Source organism: Dipteris shenzhenensis, chromosome 16 (genome assembly GCF_047967505.1).
Source record: "Dipteris shenzhenensis isolate YYH24624 ecotype China chromosome 16, Dip_SZ_1.0, whole genome shotgun sequence".
Classification (NCBI taxonomy): domain Eukaryota; kingdom Viridiplantae; phylum Streptophyta; class Polypodiopsida; order Gleicheniales; family Dipteridaceae; genus Dipteris; species Dipteris shenzhenensis.
In genome coordinates this window covers 3,084,644-3,103,950 of record NC_141611.1, presented here as the reverse complement: position 1 = coordinate 3,103,950, position 19,307 = coordinate 3,084,644, and the positions used below count along the sequence as shown (strand labels likewise).

At 44.6% G+C, this 19,307-nt stretch overlaps 1 protein-coding gene across 2 annotated transcripts in view; it reads right to left on the bottom strand.

Moving 5' to 3' along the window:
* LOC147892411 (putative methylesterase 11, chloroplastic) overlaps positions 1-16,274 on the bottom strand; it is a 43,441-nt gene extending 27,167 nt beyond the window's left edge. The window contains exons 1-2 of one of the 2 annotated variants that reach the window (XM_087387113.1): positions 15,425-16,274; positions 1,054-1,293 (exon numbers count right to left, since the gene is read on the bottom strand). In XM_087387113.1, the coding sequence (XP_087243239.1) occupies positions 1,054-1,293; positions 15,425-15,724 (540 nt within the window). In that variant the 5' untranslated portion in view covers positions 15,725-16,274. The remainder of the gene's footprint in view (positions 1-1,053; positions 1,294-15,424) is intronic. The other variant, XM_087387112.1, reaches the window with a different exon arrangement.
* Between the last annotated feature and the right edge of the window lie 3,033 nt (positions 16,275-19,307).

Sequence of the window (19,307 nt, the reverse complement as noted above, 5' to 3'; positions counted from 1 at the left end):
TACCTAGAATTCTTTATGGTAACTGATACTATTATAAGATAATGAGAATAAAGTGCATTTTCAGTTTTGAAATAGTATTTCTATGAGTGGCTCTACTAGAGCTTGTTCTTTTTGGAGAAAAAGATATCCTTGAGCAATGGGGGAGGTTTTATTGTTGCTACTTGAGAGTAAGTAGAGTTGCTGACTTCAAATTCAGAATATAAAAAGTTTTAAAGAATGAGAGGAAAAAAGGGCTCAATAAGGAAATGCTCCTCTCCCTTCTTCACATTATTATTGAAATGTAAGTCTTTGAAAATCCCAAACAGAATGAATCTGCATATGATCAAGAAAAGATTTTGGAATTTTAATTATTATTTATGAACTACTTTCCATCCTCCCTATAGCCTTGAGCTTCTTTTAAAAATAAGAAATACACTTTTCCGGAAAAGCTGTAGGCATAGAGAATGCTCTGTAATCTAGCAATCATGTCAAATCCTAGGACAAATTAACTACATCACTGAAGAAAAGAATATATCCTCCTTTTTTCAATGCTCTAAGCATGCTATAATAGTTTTACATTTTCAAGTTTAGTAAAAAGAGAACTGCAAAAGGAAAACAAAAAAAAAAAAGGTGAAACTTCACGATGTGACAACCTTACCCTTAGATTATGACAACCCTTAAAACCAGGTTATCCTCCTATCATAGCATTCATTTAAGGTCCTTGCACAATTCCCATAATAAGAGAACCCAAAACAAATGCTATGGCTTTGCCACAAAGTATTAAAGATACAACACACAAAGTAGTAAAGATACACAAACTTTGACCTTGCCATATTTACAGGCATGGTATGTATTGGTTCTCAGACCAGCAAATCTATATGAAAGCGACTTCTACGAGTTTACTCACAGAATGCATTGCAGACCAGATATGTTTTTGCATTGCAGACTAGACATGTTTTATCAGTATCAATGGCTTAAACGTGCTCCTTCCATTGCAATACTCGTACATTTACACTAACCTTGCAAGAATGACTACATACTCAATACCTAATTGTTCAATAATCTTATACCAACCTTCTCAGAATCTGGAAGTTTCTCCAAAAAATCACAAAGAGGTTTAGCATAATGCTCAAGGCTTGCAATTTCATTGGGATTTGTTGAATCGATCCCTGATCCGGTAAGATCCAATGCTGTGGTCACGAAACCAGCCTCCTCCAACAATGCAATTGATTTGTACCAACACCATGCTCCAAAACCTCCTCCATGTATCAGAACGAAGTTTTTGGTCTCCAAGCTTGCCAACAAAGTTGCATCCTGCACCAAACAAAGAGTGTTCAAATATCAGATGCCTAAAAGGAACACAAATTGTTCAACAATAAAATGATATATTATATTACAGAAAGAATAGATGCATAGAAGAAGGGACTGCAAGTAAAATTCAAAAAGAAATAAACAGCTGGGTGACATATAGTGCCACCTCATACCTAACGTGAGGAGTTTGAAGAAAATGCCACAACCCCACACCATGAGAAGCATAGTGCTGTTCTCTCTCTAGCTGCTATGGAGTCCCCACTGCACCAGTCCTACTAGCTTCCAAGATGCGTCCGATCTTTTAACCAAATCCATAACATGGTCTCGCATTATCTAAGATCAGATTCCCTTGACAATGTAGCTGCAACTACAATAGAAAATCCTCCAAGGGTATACTAGAAATCATTTCCAGCCACAAAGACAGGGGTTGTAGCGTGCAAACATGAATCAGAATCTACAGGATATCAAACATGTCCCATATGGACGGCCAACATCATGTCAAAGTAAAGGTGAAGTTTGCAATTTCTGGTAATATCCCTTTGTAAGTCCAAGCCAATACATATATCTAGATGAATCCAGGAAATGCCCAAACTCATCCTCTGAAACAATTGCAGTTTCAATCTCATGACAGTCACAAGGTTGAAATCCATAATCTCCAGCATGCACAGCAGGGACGAGCTACTATGGCATCCCCACCGACATCATCACCTCCCAATGGTGGGTGCACACCATAGTATAAACATATGCTCTAACAAACACATATCCACACACCCACAAATACTTGAACATCCATTTATACGAAGGTCTTTATATTGAGTTTTTGTCAGCACTTCGGAGGTGAAGGGCAGACTCAGCCATGACAAGGGCCAGCACTAAAGGAGAAGGCTAATAATAAAGTAGTTCACATTTTCTTCATTCAAGCTACAACTACTTGTAAAGACTATGCATGTTCATTTTAGTCTCTCCCAAACGAGCATTTCCAAGCCAATATATCTCTATAGCAAGCAATAGGGCATTTAATTCTGCTTCCTCTTCAGAGAAGAGTTGCTCACCACTATAAACTAGTTTCTTCTCCTCTCCTTCATAGGCTGGATCTAGCGTCCTAGATTTGGCTGTGGTCTCTCACTCACTTGCTCACCTTCGATACATATTTGTCTCCTACTTGTTCTTACCACTGTTGCTTGGTCTCTTTAATAGTCCTTAACATAGTCTGGGTCTATGTTTGAGATTATCCATTGGTCAGTAGTCTTAAAGCTCCCACTTTAATTTCTTTCATCAATGTCTTTGATAGGATCAGTCTTTCCTTCACTTGTTACTGTACCACCAGGTTCTTTTTATGGCTCCTTTTGTTTCCTTGGAATTCGATACTTAACTAAAACTCCACAGCTTGGCATAGCATGCTCATTATGTCTTTATCCCACTTAAGGCTTTTCTAGTATTATAGGCTTAACCTTATACAATTCTTCCTTTCAAAGGATTATGGAGAATTTCCATTTCTCCCGTATCTTGCTCTCCATTTCTACTATCATCATCTCAGCCTTTGGATTCCATAGAGATTCTTGAGAGATTTTGACAACTTGGGCCCTCACTTTTGATATCAATAGTTCTAGGGTCCATGGAGATGGTTGGCATGTCTAGCCCTTCTACCTGCACCATCTAAGGGTGGATTGCAATTGTTGCTTGATCTTCAAGGGATGTTTTCCTGACTGTTTCACAGCAGTCTATAATGGCAAAGAGTTGGATCCAATTGTTGATTCCAACCTCATACAAAAACAAAGCATGCTTTGTCCCCAAGACGTCCCGACGCTTAAGAGCATATGGGTTTTCCACCTCCATGATAGCAATCCCAACCTTTTCTTCCATTTTTTCAACCACTTACTAGGCCAATCTAACTTTTTTTTGAGGTCGGTATTTCATACCTTGGCCTTTGACCAAGTGCAAGAGAATCACAAACATGCTTTCCAATATTTATGGCGAGTGTTTTATCAAATCTAGGATCCCATCATCCCTTTTTCATAACAGTCATAATGTTCAACAATTATCCATACAATTCATACCAAGCAAAACAAGTTTATATGAACACACGACCTTCTTTTCTCATGAAAAGAGAATGCACGACAGATAGTCATGTCACCACATCTATTGGGACATTTCCTTGTCACCATGCGGAAACTGTCCCAGTGTCTCTTAGTGACATATTCACTTGACTGATGAGGAATCCTCTAGAAAGATAAACATGCAAACCAAGAAAGAGAAAAGTCGATAATCTGCTCGAAGATCACATCATGCATGGTCTAAGAGTGGAGAATAGGCCTTTGCCATTATGCTAGCGATGAGCTATGTAGCTGTTGGAAAATCTAATCATGTACATCTAGCTCAGATCCTATGAAACACCAACTCCAGCACAGAGGGCTCTCTGCTTGAATTCCACCCAGCCACGAGATCATGAGAGAAGGCTTCATGAGAGAGAGGTTTTTTTATCTTCTTCCATCTTGGAGTTCTCTCTAGAACTCTCCCCCTAGCCCAGTGCTTGACAAGTGGCCTCATCTCTTGGTGCCATGTGTCCCATAGGGAACCCCTTCCTTTAAGCCCTCTCTTAGGCTACCCAATGCACCTCCTGATCAATGCCTAGGCCTAGGTGTGACCCTTGACCTCAACCATCTAGGCCCCATAATATGCCAAGCACTGTCGAGCCCTCTTGGTTTTCCCACCTCGCTATAACCAAGCCTTTGACTTCCATGATTATGGTTGACGTAACATTCTAGTCCCCTTAAGAATGGTTTGCGTCCTTGAAAATAAAATTGACCTCCTCTGGATATTGCTTACCTTTTTCCCATGTTAGGTCTATCTTTCCACTTAACTAGACATTCTTGCCATATTGTATGTTACGTTCTTTTTTCTTCTCTGTCTAAAATTATTTACGATTCATGTGGTAAAGTAGCAAGTTCAATGAATTTAACTAGGACTTCATTTCCAATGAGATTATCATCATCTCCTAACTATCTTTTTAGCCTACTCACATGAAAAACTGGATGTACTCTACATCCCTCTGGTGAGGCTAACTTGTAAGTTTAATTGAATGGTCCACAATACCTAGGAGACAACTTTGTACATTTACCTGTCTTTAGGGATTTTGAAGATTCGAGTACCGTGAGATAGACTTTCTCATTTTCTTCAAACTCCAACCTTCTATGGTGGGGATGTGACAACTTCTTGCTCTATCCTAAGTCCTTCTGATGCTATCTTTAGCTAACTTAAGCATTTGATTTATATCCTTAAGAAAGTCTTTGACCGCTTGAAATCCATACATCATTATGAATGGACCAAGTTTGGCACTGTTATATGCAAATTCTAATATGGGCAAAAATTGTTTTCAATTAGTTTGCCGTTTACTTACATATGTCAAAGCATATCCTCAAAGACCTAATTAACCCTTTAGGTTTGACCATCACTCTGTAGATGATCTAGTGGTACTCATATTCAAAGAAGTTTCCAACCTCATAAACACAGCCCTCCAAAAATGGTTATTAAATTTGCTATCTTGGTCACCAACAATACCGGCTAGTAGCCCATACAATTTATAAATATGCTCCACAAATAGGCTAGCTAATTCTGGAGTTTTAACCTCTTCATTGGTTGGAATAAAGTGATCCATCTTCGTCAATCGATCCACGATTACCCACACAGAGTCGTGCCCCCTCTTTGTCGTAGATAATCTAACAATCCATTGAGATACTTTCCTATTTGCCAGATGGAATCTCCAATGGATGTAGGAGATCTCCTACCTTAAGGCATTAAACCTTATTGACTTGGCATTTTTAGCACCTCAACACATAATCTTGAACGTCCTTATCTATCCCAGGTCAAAAAATTACCTCTTTAGAAGCGCATACGTCTTCTGGATTCCCGAATGTCCAACACTTAGACTATCATGACATTCGAAAAGAATTTGGCACCTAATGCCAAAATTATCCAAGACACATATTCTACCCTCTAGAGCAAGTAGCCATCTTAAATACTAAATTGAGTCTTTTGTCACCAAGCTATGGTGTGTCACCATTTCCATGTGACTCCTCAGTGAAAGCTCATCGATTGGTTGTATCCCTCCTCATTATCGTGATTGAGAGAGTGAAAGCTAGGAGTAAAAGAGAGCTGAGAGATGACTGAAATGTAGAGCTGAGAAATGAGCTGTGCAAAACTATAAATAGAACTGTAAAGAGCTGCTGAACAGTCCCCAAACCTTACTCTGTTTGCTGATCTGAGTCCTGACTGATGTGCTGCGTAGACAGCTTCTAGGAGGGCTGAGCTGAGGTCAAGAGCTGAGGCTGGTTAGAGGCCAACTTCTGGAAGTGTCAGGCTGCTCAAGAGGGGCTGGAAGGGAGCTGTAGGAGTGCTGAAGGCAGGAGGAGCTGAGTGAGGAATGAAGGCCAGGGAACCCCCTTTATATAGTGCTGGAAATGAGCCAACCAGCCCCAAAATTGGCCAACTTTTGGGTCGGCTGTTTTGGGCTGCTGGTTGGGCTCATTGCCCCATTAAAGGCAGCCTCAGGCCCCATAAAAGGTGACCTAAGGAGGGGTGCAAGGTAGCCTATAAAGGCAGCCCTTCCCCTGCCATTCTCCTTCACTTGTTCCAGCCCTTAGGGGGCCCAAAAGGGCTCCTATCTTAGGCTGGACCTAAACCTATCTCTAAACCTAAGACGGAAACACTACCCTACTATTCTCTAGTGGGTGCTAGTGAACAAGGATTGATCTGTCTAACTTGACCTAAGGCTGAAAGATTGACTTACGCAGCTTGTGCCTCACTGTCCTTGGACAAGGGCTCACAAAGGAGTCACAGCATACAACAAAATCTCCTATTAGGGAACTATTACGCACTTGTCGATGTAGCCAGTGTGTCACATTGCACCCAAGTGCAGGGGTGCATGTGATATTCCCTGCTTAACTTGGCGCTTGGCGGTAGGTTCAATGCTTCCAAGTAGTCCACCAAAATTTGTTGGAACTCTTGGAAAAAGTCTTCGTCTAACCACACTACTTTATGGGTACCTTGATCACTTCGTCTAACCACACTACTTCATGGGTACCTCGATCACGGAACTTAGTGTTAAACTCCCGAATCCTATGTCCTAACCCATGCTTGAATGTATGAAGAAGGATTTGCTTTGGCTACAAACTTCGGCTTACTTCACGTTGCTGCTTGTCGGAAATCTCGTCGAGATAAGGTCTAAAATACGGCTTCAACGAAGCTACATGGAACACATTCTCCAATGTCCATAGTCCAACTTTCTAGAAGGCATAACTTCATTGAGACATCACTGATCTTTTAAGTGATACGGAATGCTCTGAAGCTTCCGAAGGACAGCTTAGGGCATCACTTGCCCACCTGCTTCAATCTTTGCTTGATAATTCGTAAATACACCCATTGATCCTCTTTATATTGGACATCTCATTTGGATATGTTAGCCTCGCGCGTGTACGATGCTTAAGCTTTGGCGATGCGGGTTTTCATGGACTCCGTAATCTTTGCCATCGATTTGGTGGTTTTGTTGGCTTCAAGAGATGGAGGCACCATCCAGGTTAGGAGTGATGTAAACCGCCGTCCAAATGCCGCTTCATAAGGTGTGCAACCAATGCTTAAAGAATAGGTATCATTCAAAATGGCCTGCACAAGCAGAAGAAATTGCTCCCACTTTTCCTGAGCATCATGACAATATGATTTTAAAATATCAAATGCCATACCATTATACTTTTCTGTCTCTCTGTTCGATTGTGGATGGAAGGCATTGGACATCTGCAGCTTAGTACCAAAATTATCAAACAAGGCTTGCCAAAAATTTGGTTTGAATTTAGAGTTGTTGTCGGATGTGATGGTCCTTGGCAACCCTTCAATGGGATACCAATACTTTATGAACAAACGAGCTACATCTTCAGTGCTGGCCATCTGGAATAAGCATACAATCTTTACTAAAGCAACAAACAACAGTAAGACATTGAGTGTTACACGTACCATGGGATGCTGGAAGTGGTTCCACGAAGTCCATACCTATGTCCTAGAAAGGACCGTTGGGTATTGGCAATGGCGTAAGCAAGCCGGCTGCTTCCTTGTGGGAAGCCTTGACCTTTTGACATATCTGATAATTCTGAACATAGCCGTATACGTCCTTTCGCATCTTTGGCCAATAGAAATAGCGCTCTAACTTCTCCAAAGTACCATTGATAGCCTGATGACCACCGGTGAGGGCGTCATGGGCATCATGAAGAAGTAACTGCCGTTGTCTTTGAGTACACATAATCTTTTCTTATAGAGAAGCTAGCCGTCCTCTACTGATAATGGCCTAAAGTAATAGGCGAGGCTAACTGGAACTGTGTGCCAAACTCTGCTAAATCCGCGTACTGTGCCTTCATACTATCAAGATCCTTTCCTTGGATTTCAAGCATAGTGGCCTTCTCAATGGTCTGGATTGAGCCTTTCCGACTAAGAGCATCGGCAACGGGGTTGTTTTTGTCAGGGACGTACTTGATCTTTCCCCTAGGCTACTGGAATATCTAGCTCCACCGTTGCTGCCGATCACTCCATTGTGAACCAGGCATTGTCTGAAGCCACTTAAGGGCTTGGTGATCTGTCTTGACCCTGAAAGTCCATCTGTAGAGAAAAGGCTTCCAATGTTTTAATGCCTGGACGACACCGAGTATCTCTCTATCGTAAACTGAATAGTTCTTTTCACAATTGTTGAGCTTTCTGCTGTAATATGCCATGGGCCTATCCTCTTGCTGTAAAACTGCCCTGATGGCGACATTGCTAATGTCTGTGATTATCAGAAATGGATCATCCTAGGAGGCGATCTTCATAACTGGTGTTGTTGTGGCCAACCGCAGCAAGTCATAGAAGGCCTGCAAAGCTTTGCCTATAACTTGAATTTTCTGCCTGCGTGTCTTTACCCCCCTTCAAGAGGGGCTGTGTGTGTCGAGAATCCATCCATATGCGAGTTCTAGGCTTGACACAAACCCACAAAGGATTGGATCTCTTGAGCCGTCGTGGGGACAACTCAACTGGTGATAGCTTGAATCTTCTCTGGATCTAAACAATCCCTTGAGCACTAATGATGTATCCCAGATATTGAATTTCAGCAACCCAAACTCACCTTTCTTTGCGTTGAGGTACAGCTGGTTCTCGCACAATAACTGTAAAAGAGTGAAAGCTAGGAGTAAAAGAGAGCTGAAAGATGACTGAAATATAGACCTGAGAAATGAGCTGTGCAAAACTGTTAAAGAGCTGCTGAAACAGTACCCCAAACCTTACTTCATTTGCTGATCTGAGTTCTTGACTGATGTGCTGCATAGACAGCTTCCAGGAGGGCTGAACTGAGGCCAAGAGCTGAGGCTGGTCAGAGGCCAACTTCTGGAAGTGTCAGGCTGCTCAAGAGGGGCTGGAGGGGAGCTGTAGGAGTGCTGAAGGCAGGAGGAGCTGAGTGAGGAATGAAGGCCAAGGGACCCCCTTTATGTAGGACTGGAAATGAGCCAACCAGCCCCAAAATTGGCCAACTTTTGGGTCGGCTGTTTTGGGCTGCTGGTTGGGCTCATTGCCCCATAAAAGGCAGCCCTAGGCCCCATAAAAGGTGTATTCCATCTCTAGAACTCTCCCCCTAGCCCAGTGCTTGACAAGTGGCCTCATCTCTTGGTGCCATGTGTCCCACAGGGGACCCCTTCCTTTAAGCCCTCTCTTGGGCTACCCAATGCACCTCCTGATTAATGCCTAGTCCTAGGTGTGACCCTATACCTCAACCCTCTAGGACCCATAATATGCCAAGCACTTTCGAGCCCTCTTGGTTTCCCGCCTAGCCATAACCAAGCTTTTGACTTCAGTGATTATGGTTGACGTAACATCCTAGCTTCTGGTACATGTTAGAATACGCAGCAGATAATCGTCCAAAAGGTCACATCTGAGAACACTAGAACCTATTTAGGATATGTATCTGTGAGCCACGCTTAGATCTAGAACAAACGGCAAGTATGGCAACTAATAACTGAATAAGAATGTCCCGAGAGAAGACCCAAAATGTCACTCCCAAACCACACTACGTGGACGGGTGCTGCCCACTAGTGCTCAAACTGAGGGCCCACACTGTTGCTCAGTCTATTGCTCACCTCTCAACGGAGGCCTTCAATGGCTTGGGGAGGAGCTTCAAAACTATTTATGTCAATGTGCTTTTTGCCTTACTGATCTACTCACTGGTCCTCTTTACAATGGCTAAGGGTTGCTGGTCTCGTTGGTGCCTTTGCGGCGCCCTGTTGGAACCTCTCTCCACGTTCTCTAGTGCACAGATGCAGTTCTGGAGGCTGAAAAGATCTTGGATTCTCTGCCCTTCAATGCTTTCTCTAGTGCCCTGGCATGCACATCTGAAGACATCTCCTGATCTATTATATGTATCATATGAGAGAGGGCTTCTTTGTGGGTGTGCCCACCCTATGTGAGGCTAGTTTAGGAGGGGGATGAATATTGCCAGAGCCAGGTATTCCAGGGCAAATCAGGGACTACGTCATGGCACAGTAGGGGGTACGAGCAGATTCGGCGGCTAGTACGTCTCAGTCCAGGGGCATTTCAAGGCTGTTATGGCCTGCCTTGGCAGTCGCTTTTGGCCGCCCTGAAGGCGCCTAAATTAGGCCAGGCTGGGGTCAATCATCCGGTTGGGTAACCTGACGAACCTGGTCGGGTAACCCTGGTTATACCCAACCTGAAGGTCGGGTCAGATTCCGAGCCTTCACATAGGTTGAGTCGGTTGTCAGAGCAGGCGGACTGTAGGGTGTGAGGGGGGCTATATAGGCCCCCCCTCTACCCTCTTTTATCATCTTGTATTGGAGGTTTTGCCCAGCAGTAGAGGGCATTTTCCTGAGTCTTTTGAATTTTCCCAGTTTGTTGTGTGCGCTTCCCATTGCTGTCCGCATTCCACTACACTCACATAGTACTAGAGGTGCAAGGCTCGTGGATCTGCGACCTAGAGGGCAATTGGAGGCTAGCAAATTGTGTGAAGTATTTGCTGCTGTTCAGAGCTGTTTGAAGAGAGTCGTATAGCGGTGTGGACTATCAAGGTGTGCAGTAGCAAGGGGTGACCAGTTTTTAAGCTCGAGCTTGGACAGCAAGGACTGAAGGCATTGTAGGGCAGCAAAGCAGAACGAACCCTTCCTCGAATTTTCCAAGTCCTTCCCTCTCTCTTCTTCCCTCAGTCCCCTTCTCTACTTTTTTTACCACCCACCTTCCCTTTTCAGATCTAATTCTTCTTTCCTAATGGCAACCTTGACTGAGATGGCTGAGAAAGCATACTTGCAATCACTACGTCCAAAAAGGCACTATAGGAGGAAGTACCCTCAAAGGACAACGAGCAAGGCCCCTGATTCCTCTTCCGCAACTATTACTCTGACTTTTGTTCACCTTCAGATTTTAGACTCGTTAACATCTCCCCTTGGAAAGAAGCTTGCCCCTTCAGGCAGCAAATTCCAAGATCTAGATTTTGGATAGTGGAGCCTCCCGAAACATGTGCCCAACCCCAGAACGATTCCAAAATTCGTGATCACTAGGGGTGACATTTGCATAGGTGACAGTTCGACTATCAAGATTCGTGGTGACGGTAGCCTCGAGATTTTTCCTGATGGCAGAGGGGGGAAGCACTCCACTCAGGTATTGTTCATCCGTCTCTTGAGTTTTATTTGTTGTCAGTTCATGAGACATGCAAACTTGGCACAACTGTCTTGTTCGATGTGGGGTATGTCAAGGTCAGGGATAAGCAACCGGCCAGGTGGTGTGCACTGTTCGGTGTGCAATGGCCTTTACAAGTTGATGTGCTCTCTTCTATCACTGGAGCCCCTCGAGGTGACCTGTGGCACTTGAGGTTTGGTCACTTGAACATAGATGTGCTACGGTGAGCTGCTCAGGAGCAGATGGTTCTTGGGTTACCAAATGCGGCAACAAGCACAGTCACCACAACTCATGTTTATGAGGGCTTGCGATTGTTCATACGGATCTCTGTGGACCCATGACAAGTCCAAGCCTTGGTTTGTGTATTCCCAGTTTCGAGAGTGGTATGCTCTCATGGAGAATGAATCCGGGCTGGCAGTGAAAGCCAATTTCGAGAGTGGTACGCTCTATACTTCATGTTGTTGGTCGATGATTTCAACAAGTTCATGTGGATCTACTTCCTAGCTGAGAAGGCCTTGGCATATTACCAGTTTCGAGAGTGGTGCGCTCTCATGGAGAATGAATCTGGGTTGACTGTGAAAGCCCTTAGGGCTGATAAGGGCGGTGAGTTTTGTTCAGAAGTATTTGAAGAGTTTTGTGCGGAGAAGGGCATCCGGCGAGAGTTTGCAAACACATGTACTGCCTCTGAAGCAAGGGTAGATGAGAGGAAGAACGGGACAGTAGTGGAGGTGTCCCGGTTTATACTGGCGCATCAAGAAGTTCCCCATTTTCTTTGGGCAGAAGCTACAACAATGGCAATCCACATCCTCAACCATTCTCCAACGACTGTTGTTCCTAAGGTAGCTCTTTTTGAAGCCTGCTTTGGAAGGAACCCTGACGTCTCTGACTTCATAGTGTTTCGTTGTTGTGATGCCTACGTCCATATTCCCAAGAAGGAAATTGGATGTTAAAACCACCAAGATTATCTTTGTTGGGTATAACTCTCAGTCGACAGGGTAGCGGTTGTATGATCCTACGAGGAGAGAGATTATACTTGGCAGGGTTGTCGTCTTCGATGAACAAATACCATCCTCAATGGTTGATGAGCCACCTATTCTTGGTGAGCGAGCTGATGACGATGACAATGCCATTGTTCCTGTGCCTGAGCCAGCGCAGTTGCCAGCAGATGATCCAGACAGTGGACCAGATGATGATATATCCCCGGAGGGTTCACGCTCAAGGGTACCCAAGTGGCCCTTCGAGACTTTGGAGTGACTAATTTTCCTTCTTCATGGCTCAAGACGGTCCACGCAGGTCACAGCGTGGCAAGCAGAGATCTGGAGCTACCCCTCTTCAGGTAAATTATTCTTTGATGTCTCAGATTATTAGAGACAAGGAACCATCTTCTGTGCAGGAAGCGCTCTCTCAGAGGCAATGGAAGAGAGCTATGGAGCCGGAGATCGAAGTCATTGAGAAGACCAGGGAAGTTGGTTCGAAGACCCAAGCGGCGGTCTGTCATTGGTGTCAGGTGGATCCACAAGACCAAGTATACTTCGGATGGAGCCGTGGACAAGCACAAGGCCAGATTTTTGGCCAAAGGGTACACACAGTGACCAGGGATTGATTATGAGGACACCTTGCCTCCACCGCCCGGAAGTCTACTCTCAGGATAGTTTTGGCAGTTGCTGCTCATTAGCAATGGCCAATCTATTAGATGGCTGTGAAGTTGTCTTTTCTTAATGGTGACCTGCATGAGATCTATGTGGAACAGCCCCCAAGATTTGCCAAATCAGAGGGCATGGTCTAGGCTGAAGAAGGCCCTGTGGTACCTTACTCAATTTATTCTAGCTTTCCTCTTCTGAAAGGAAGGGAGGGAGTATATGGTCTCAAGCAGGCCCCACGTGCAGGGAACTAGAAGATCGACACGTTTTTTCTACAGAAGGGTTTTTGGATGTCTTCCGGAAGGACAGCCTACCTACCCTGATCATCATGTATGCCGATGACCTCTTCAATACAGGCAGTGATGTGTCACATATTGCCGAGACAAGGCTGCTTTGTCACAAGCATTTGAGATGACGGATTTGGGACTATTTCATTTCTTCCTGGGCTTGGAGATTTGGTAGGATAAGGAAGGCTTCTTTGTTTCTCAGAAGCGGTATGTGCAGGAGCTTCTGGCAGCCTTCAAGATGGAGTGTAAGTCTATTTCTTGCCCCATGGATCACAATACAAAGCTGTCCAAATATGATCCCATTGAGCCGGTGGATGCAGGTTGTACTGCAAGCTGATTGGATCCTTGATCTGGCTTCTCAACACCAGAATGGATCTCAGCTTCTCCGTGGGACTGTTGAGCTCCTTCATGCAGACGCCTTTGAAGACCCATTGGGATGCAGGGATGAGGATCCTCAGGTATCTACAGGGTACAGGTGATCAAGGATTGTGAACTATCAGGCAGGTGGAGGGAGTGATTCCGATTGGGAGGTGACAGACACACGGATCTACAACAGAGGCTACGCACCGGGCCGCCTGTTCAGCTACGTGTGAGGCAGTACAGCTTTGCAGATTGCTTGGTGAGATAGGTTTTCCACAAGCGTCTCTGACCGTCATCCATAGTGATAATCAAAGCTATATAGCACTTGCTCGCAATCCAGTGTTTCATGCTTGGACGAAGCACATTGAGATACAATACCATTATGTTCGGGAGAAGGTGCTAGATGAATTGATCTTGCTCATCTTCTGAAAGACTGAAGACAACAAGGCAGACTTGTTTACCAAGCCACTTCTACAGCAGCTGTTTGGTGCTTGTTCCAGCTTCCTGGGGCTAATTCAACATCCAAGCGCTGAGAGGGGTTGTTAGAGTTAGGCATCTCCTGATGTATCATATGTATCATATGAGAGAAGGCTTCTTTGTGGGTGTGCCCACCCTATGTGAGGTTAGTTTAGGAGGGGGAGGGACGGGGCGGATTCGGCATGCCAGGGACTGCGACATGGTACAGCAGGAGGTATGGGCAGATTCGAGGGCTGGTATGGCCCAGTCCAGGAGCATTTTGAGGCCCTTATGGCCTGCCTGGCAGCCGCTTCTGGCCACCCTGAAGGTGCCTAGATCAGGGCCAGGCTGGGGGCCAAACAGGCCACCCATCTGGTCGGGTATCCCGACCAACCTGGTCAGGTAACCCTGGTTAGATCCGACTCCAGATTCTGACCCTGCAGGTCAGTCCAGGTCGGCTGCCTAAGCAGGTCAACTATAGGGGGTGAGGGGCTATCTGTAGGCCCCCCCTTCTACCCTCTTTTATCATCTTGATTGGAGGTTTTGCCCAGCAGTAGAGGGCGTTTTCATGAGTCTTGGTGCAGCATCTCTCTCTCTTTTCTTTCGCATTTTTCCAATTTGTTAAGTGTGCTCTCCATTGCTGTCCGCTGCACTCTCACAACTACTGTAACATAGACACATAACAAACAAGGAGCACCACTCCACTTGCAACTCCAAATTCATTTATTTTAAAAAACATAACGTAAGTAGGAAAGCTTGGGTTCATAATTATTTCCAGCCAAATGCACACTGAATTACCACAGACGTATATTTCTAAACAAGCAACAGCATACCACTTGTACTAGCCGAGTAGGAAGCAGTGCCCCACCTGAAAACCAAACTGAAGGTTGCAACATGAGTCATGACGCTGTTCAGGAAAAAGGGCTAGGTCACAAATGCAGTTAAGGACCCCTAGCCCTACATCTCTTTAAATGTACTACATTAGAAAAGCAGTCAAGGGCCGAAAGGCTAAGGAAATCGAGATTAAGGTTAAAACGAACTACAAAATCTGCCTTCCGGTAGTTGTAAGAAAGACAGTTTACAACAGACTGCTCTGTTGCACCTCTCATTGTCAATTGTATTCCCTCCATCTAAGAACTGAAGTCCCGACTACCAGTACAGATTAACTTATAAACGCGAATGCTATGGGGCCAGCAGCAAGCAGGGCGCAAGTGGTTTTGTGAACAGATCATTTCTCACTGGGACCAGTGCAGGGAGCTTCAGACATCCCAAATGCACACCTTCTCGGGCATTTTAAATTACCTCCACTAGGAGTAGAAGCTGCTACTGGCGGTCCCAAACGCCTTGAAAACCGTTGCTGGAGTTTGAGAGCATAATGTCATTCATATTCCAGGCTGGAAGACGTTAAAACCACCTTTACGATTTCCTCCTACAGAGACATACCGACTCATGTCTCCCTCTCAGATCCTTATAGGCCCAAAATATTTGCTTGTACATACATGATCACAGGGTGCAGATATAAGTTGTCATCTAAGAAGAGCCTGCTAAGACGCCAACGTAAACAAGCAGGAATAATGATAAGTACAACGAGGACAAATCCCAACACATATGCTCACAATCTTCTTTGTATCTTGCGAATTCGTTTTTGTGTTTCATCACTTTGGCGTGGTTTTCATTCAAAACAAAGACATCACTACAATCTACCTTGTTTCCGTTGAGCAATTGCTGAGGTTGCACCACGGTATCCGTGATCGAACGAGGCCTAGCACTGGCACTCCGCGGAAGGGTTTGCTTGGAAGATGATGGGCCAGGGACACGTTGCGAAGTAGAGCGATCATAACGTTGAGCTTGGGCTCTCGGTTGATGGTGAAGAAGTAGAGCGATGGCTTGCTGGTGCAGAAACTCTTCCTCTACTCCAGAGTTTCTTCTCGACTTAGATTTGAGCTTGGTCTTCTTGGTGGTTTTCCGCCCTAGTCCACCAAAGCATGCAAAGCTATTCCCCATCGCGAAAACTTAGCGTGGCGGACTCTTCACCGGACCTGGCCGAGGCCACCAACCATCGATGAGCAAGACTTGCTGTGTCCGGCAAAGACCGATAAATCACAGAGTTTCGTGCAAAGCAAATGCTCGATGACGAAGACGGAACACTGTGGACAAAGGGCATCCGGATCCAGAAAAGCAGATTCAACGGTGAGGAATTGGAAAAGCGTTGGTCTTCCTGAATTTGCCAACAGCAAGGTGGGACGGATTGTCCGGAGAATGATCGGGTCCCGCGGCAACAACCGACTGAATCACACCTAAATCAACCACCGCCACCAAACAGACGATGACCATGAAAGGTTGGGATCAACGACGAAAACTTAATCGTCTCCACTCTATTACTTCCTCCGCACCAATCGCGTGATCATCGTCGTCAAAATCGTTCGATTTGATAGCTAATCCTACGCGGAGCGCAACCTTTTTCACGGTCTCCCTCTATTCTTCTTCAAGATCCTTGGTTTCTTGCTCATCAATCCTACCGCTTGTCATTGACTCATGCCCATCTACACAGCCAGCTTCAGACACACCTGTGGTCGTCAGCTGCAAAGTCTCCACCAATTTATGATCGTGTTTACCGCTTTGACGAGGACGGCACTTGTTTACGTGCTCTTTGACTTCTTCTATATCCTTTGCTACTGTACATCGAGCTCCCGAGTCCCAAATTCCACCATATCCCACGTAGTCCGACAGAGTTGTTGTGTCCTCACCAAAAATATACTTACTGAATGATCCTGTTTCAGTCCTGTCTTTTCATCGGTTTTTTGTTGATCTGAATTTGACTGCTTGCGCATCATTTCTATCGTGTGCATTGCAAGCTTTGGACGTGCTTGGCAGAGCGCACTCGCTGAATTGTTTGGCTGCGCTGTCAAATATGGTTCGCATCGCTCTCTCCAAACCCCGATCTTGAACTGCTCACCACGCACTCGCGTCCCTCCGAATTAATCGAAGCTATAAGTCTGGAATCTGTTACCAATTCTTGGAGCTGCCTTCCGTTTGCAAAGCTCTCTTATACTCGTAGCGGCATTTTCCTGTACCAGATTCCTGTCACGTGGACGCACACCTACAATATCACCGTTTTCGAAAGTTCTATTTTTTCGCTGTCGTCTCTTCCTCATCACAAGCTCGGCTGCTGCCCCTCCATAGCTTTCTGCTCTGCTTTTCCATAGCGATTGCTGCTAACCAGGCTTCTGCTGCTCTGCTTCTCCATAGTTGTTGCTTCTCACAAGCTCGGGCTTGCCACTCCGCTCTCTCCATAGCTATTGCTGCTGACTCTCAACGTTTCTCCTTTCATCAAGGGCCTTCATAGCTCTCTGCTCTGCTCTGCTACTGCATAGCGCTTGCTGCTAAGCAAGCCGCTGCGTCTGCATAGCGCTTTCAGCTGCCGTAGATGGACAATCAACAAATGGAACGATCGATGTTGCATCCCATCGTGTTCTGAAAGCTGACCCTTGGCCAGCGACTCAGGAGGTTGGCTGGTGCATTGCAAATTTACGGGGATCTTAAAATGTGTTTGATTTCAATAAATAAAACTAGATTTGCTGAACCACTAACTCTAAATTAGTATTTTATTAATTTTTAAAGGTAAAAAGAGAATGAGTGAAATGGTGGACATGAGAGGCAATATGGGGACTAGATCCTCCTGCAAATGTCACAGGTGGTGATTTATTATTCATCTCGGATGTCCATATTTTGGAACCTGAAGTTCAACAAATACATGAATAAGGCAATACAATAACTGATCCTTGTTGAAGTCTATACAATATTATCACATGAACTACAACCATATGAATAAAGGTGTTTTCATCCTTCGAACTTGCATCCATCTTGGATTTCCTTACTCTCTTGCATTGATAACATGCATTCAAATAGAGGAATGTTGTAAGAATTCAGATGAAAACGAGCAATTTTGAATGGAAGAGCAATTGAAACTATTTCTATGATAATATATAATATATAATTTTATAACCACACAGTGTGGGCAGGGAGGCGGCGCGCTTTCTTCCCCAAAGAGTTACGGGTCCTTCCTTGGGTGCCGAGAGTATAAACGCTGAGAATATTAGCACCGAGATAAGTCTTGCACATGGATAAGATACTGGCATATTACCTGAATGCTAATAGTCATAATCGTAGTCGAATGTCGATTAAATCACTACAAGCAGCATGCTAGGTGAAATTCACATTCTCATCGTTATTTGGCGATAAGAGACAATATCCCGAAAACTTGCTAATATGAGCCTAAGAGGATCTATGTGTATACTTGAGCGGGATGATTCCAACATTTATAGATCGTTGAGTAGACGAGTAGACTATGGATAGCACAAGACTAGCACAAAACGATAACTATCATTAGAGAAAGTCCAAAGTAGAGCACACAACATTCTTATTTGCCACTTAGCCAGCATTACTATCTTGTCTTCTTGAGAAGGGTTCCATCTGATGTTCAAGACACCACTGATTCCAAAGGAGGGAAGGAAGCAACACTTTCCTAAGTACATGAAAGAATCAAAGAAGTATTATGATTTGAGAGTGGTATCGTGCCATGTTGTGCCTTCCTACATATGACAAGTCTCTCCTTCCTTCTTTTGGAGACCATTCTCTTTATTAAAAAATGAGGAGGCTTTTTAAAAAGCAATCCTATAAAGTAAGCATAGGATGGCTTAATAAGCTTTGATAATTATTTTGGGAGCCAAGATGGACATGGTTGTAGATGGTACATCCTCGTAATTCCTGGCAAGGACATTGACCAGTGGAAATAGTGCCCAGGAGGACTAGCAGAGCCTGCATCCTGACAGGCATAAAGTGCATTGAGCATCTACTATTCCAAAAATAAACACAAAATAGACCAAATTGTATCGGTGGGCAAGCTTTGAGGATTGACAAATAGGTTATTGGGATCCACTAAACCTTTCATCTTCACTAGCCGCTCAAAATTATGTAGGAAGTAAAGCTTGCTTGTCGTGGCTCCATAGCAGAGGTCTAGATCGATGTTGTTCACGTATGCATCCCCTGGAGCCTGTAATACATACGTCCCCATGTAGTTGTACAATCCTCACTCATGATGTCAATATGGAGGCATCTGGCGAGCCTGTATCGTCTTCCCAAACGGCCTGGTATTGGATGATGAACAGATTACTTGCCTTGTGAGGGAACACAATTGTATCCAATGTTATGCTATTCATCACTCCTCCATAAGGCTCGAAGATCATCCAACCCTTGCACTTTGGCACTTGTTTTTCCATAGCTAAGGCAATCTCTCCTCGATTTACATTCATGCAAAGCCAGGATTCTAGTTCCCATCCAAGTCCTTTTTCCACTATAGGGAGATCCCAAGCAAACCGAGAGCAAATCCGTCAGTCGATTCTCCTTCAATGTCATCGATGCAATGAGAAGGTTGCTCACCCACTCATTGCTAGACACCACCATGAGGAATGAATGGTTTGTCTTCGTCTATAGAGCATTGATCTCGGTTCGCAGCTTCCCTTACGTTTATGAATATCTGATGAACTCGAATTTGAGCTTTGTATCGTCATTCAAGCTGCCACCCATC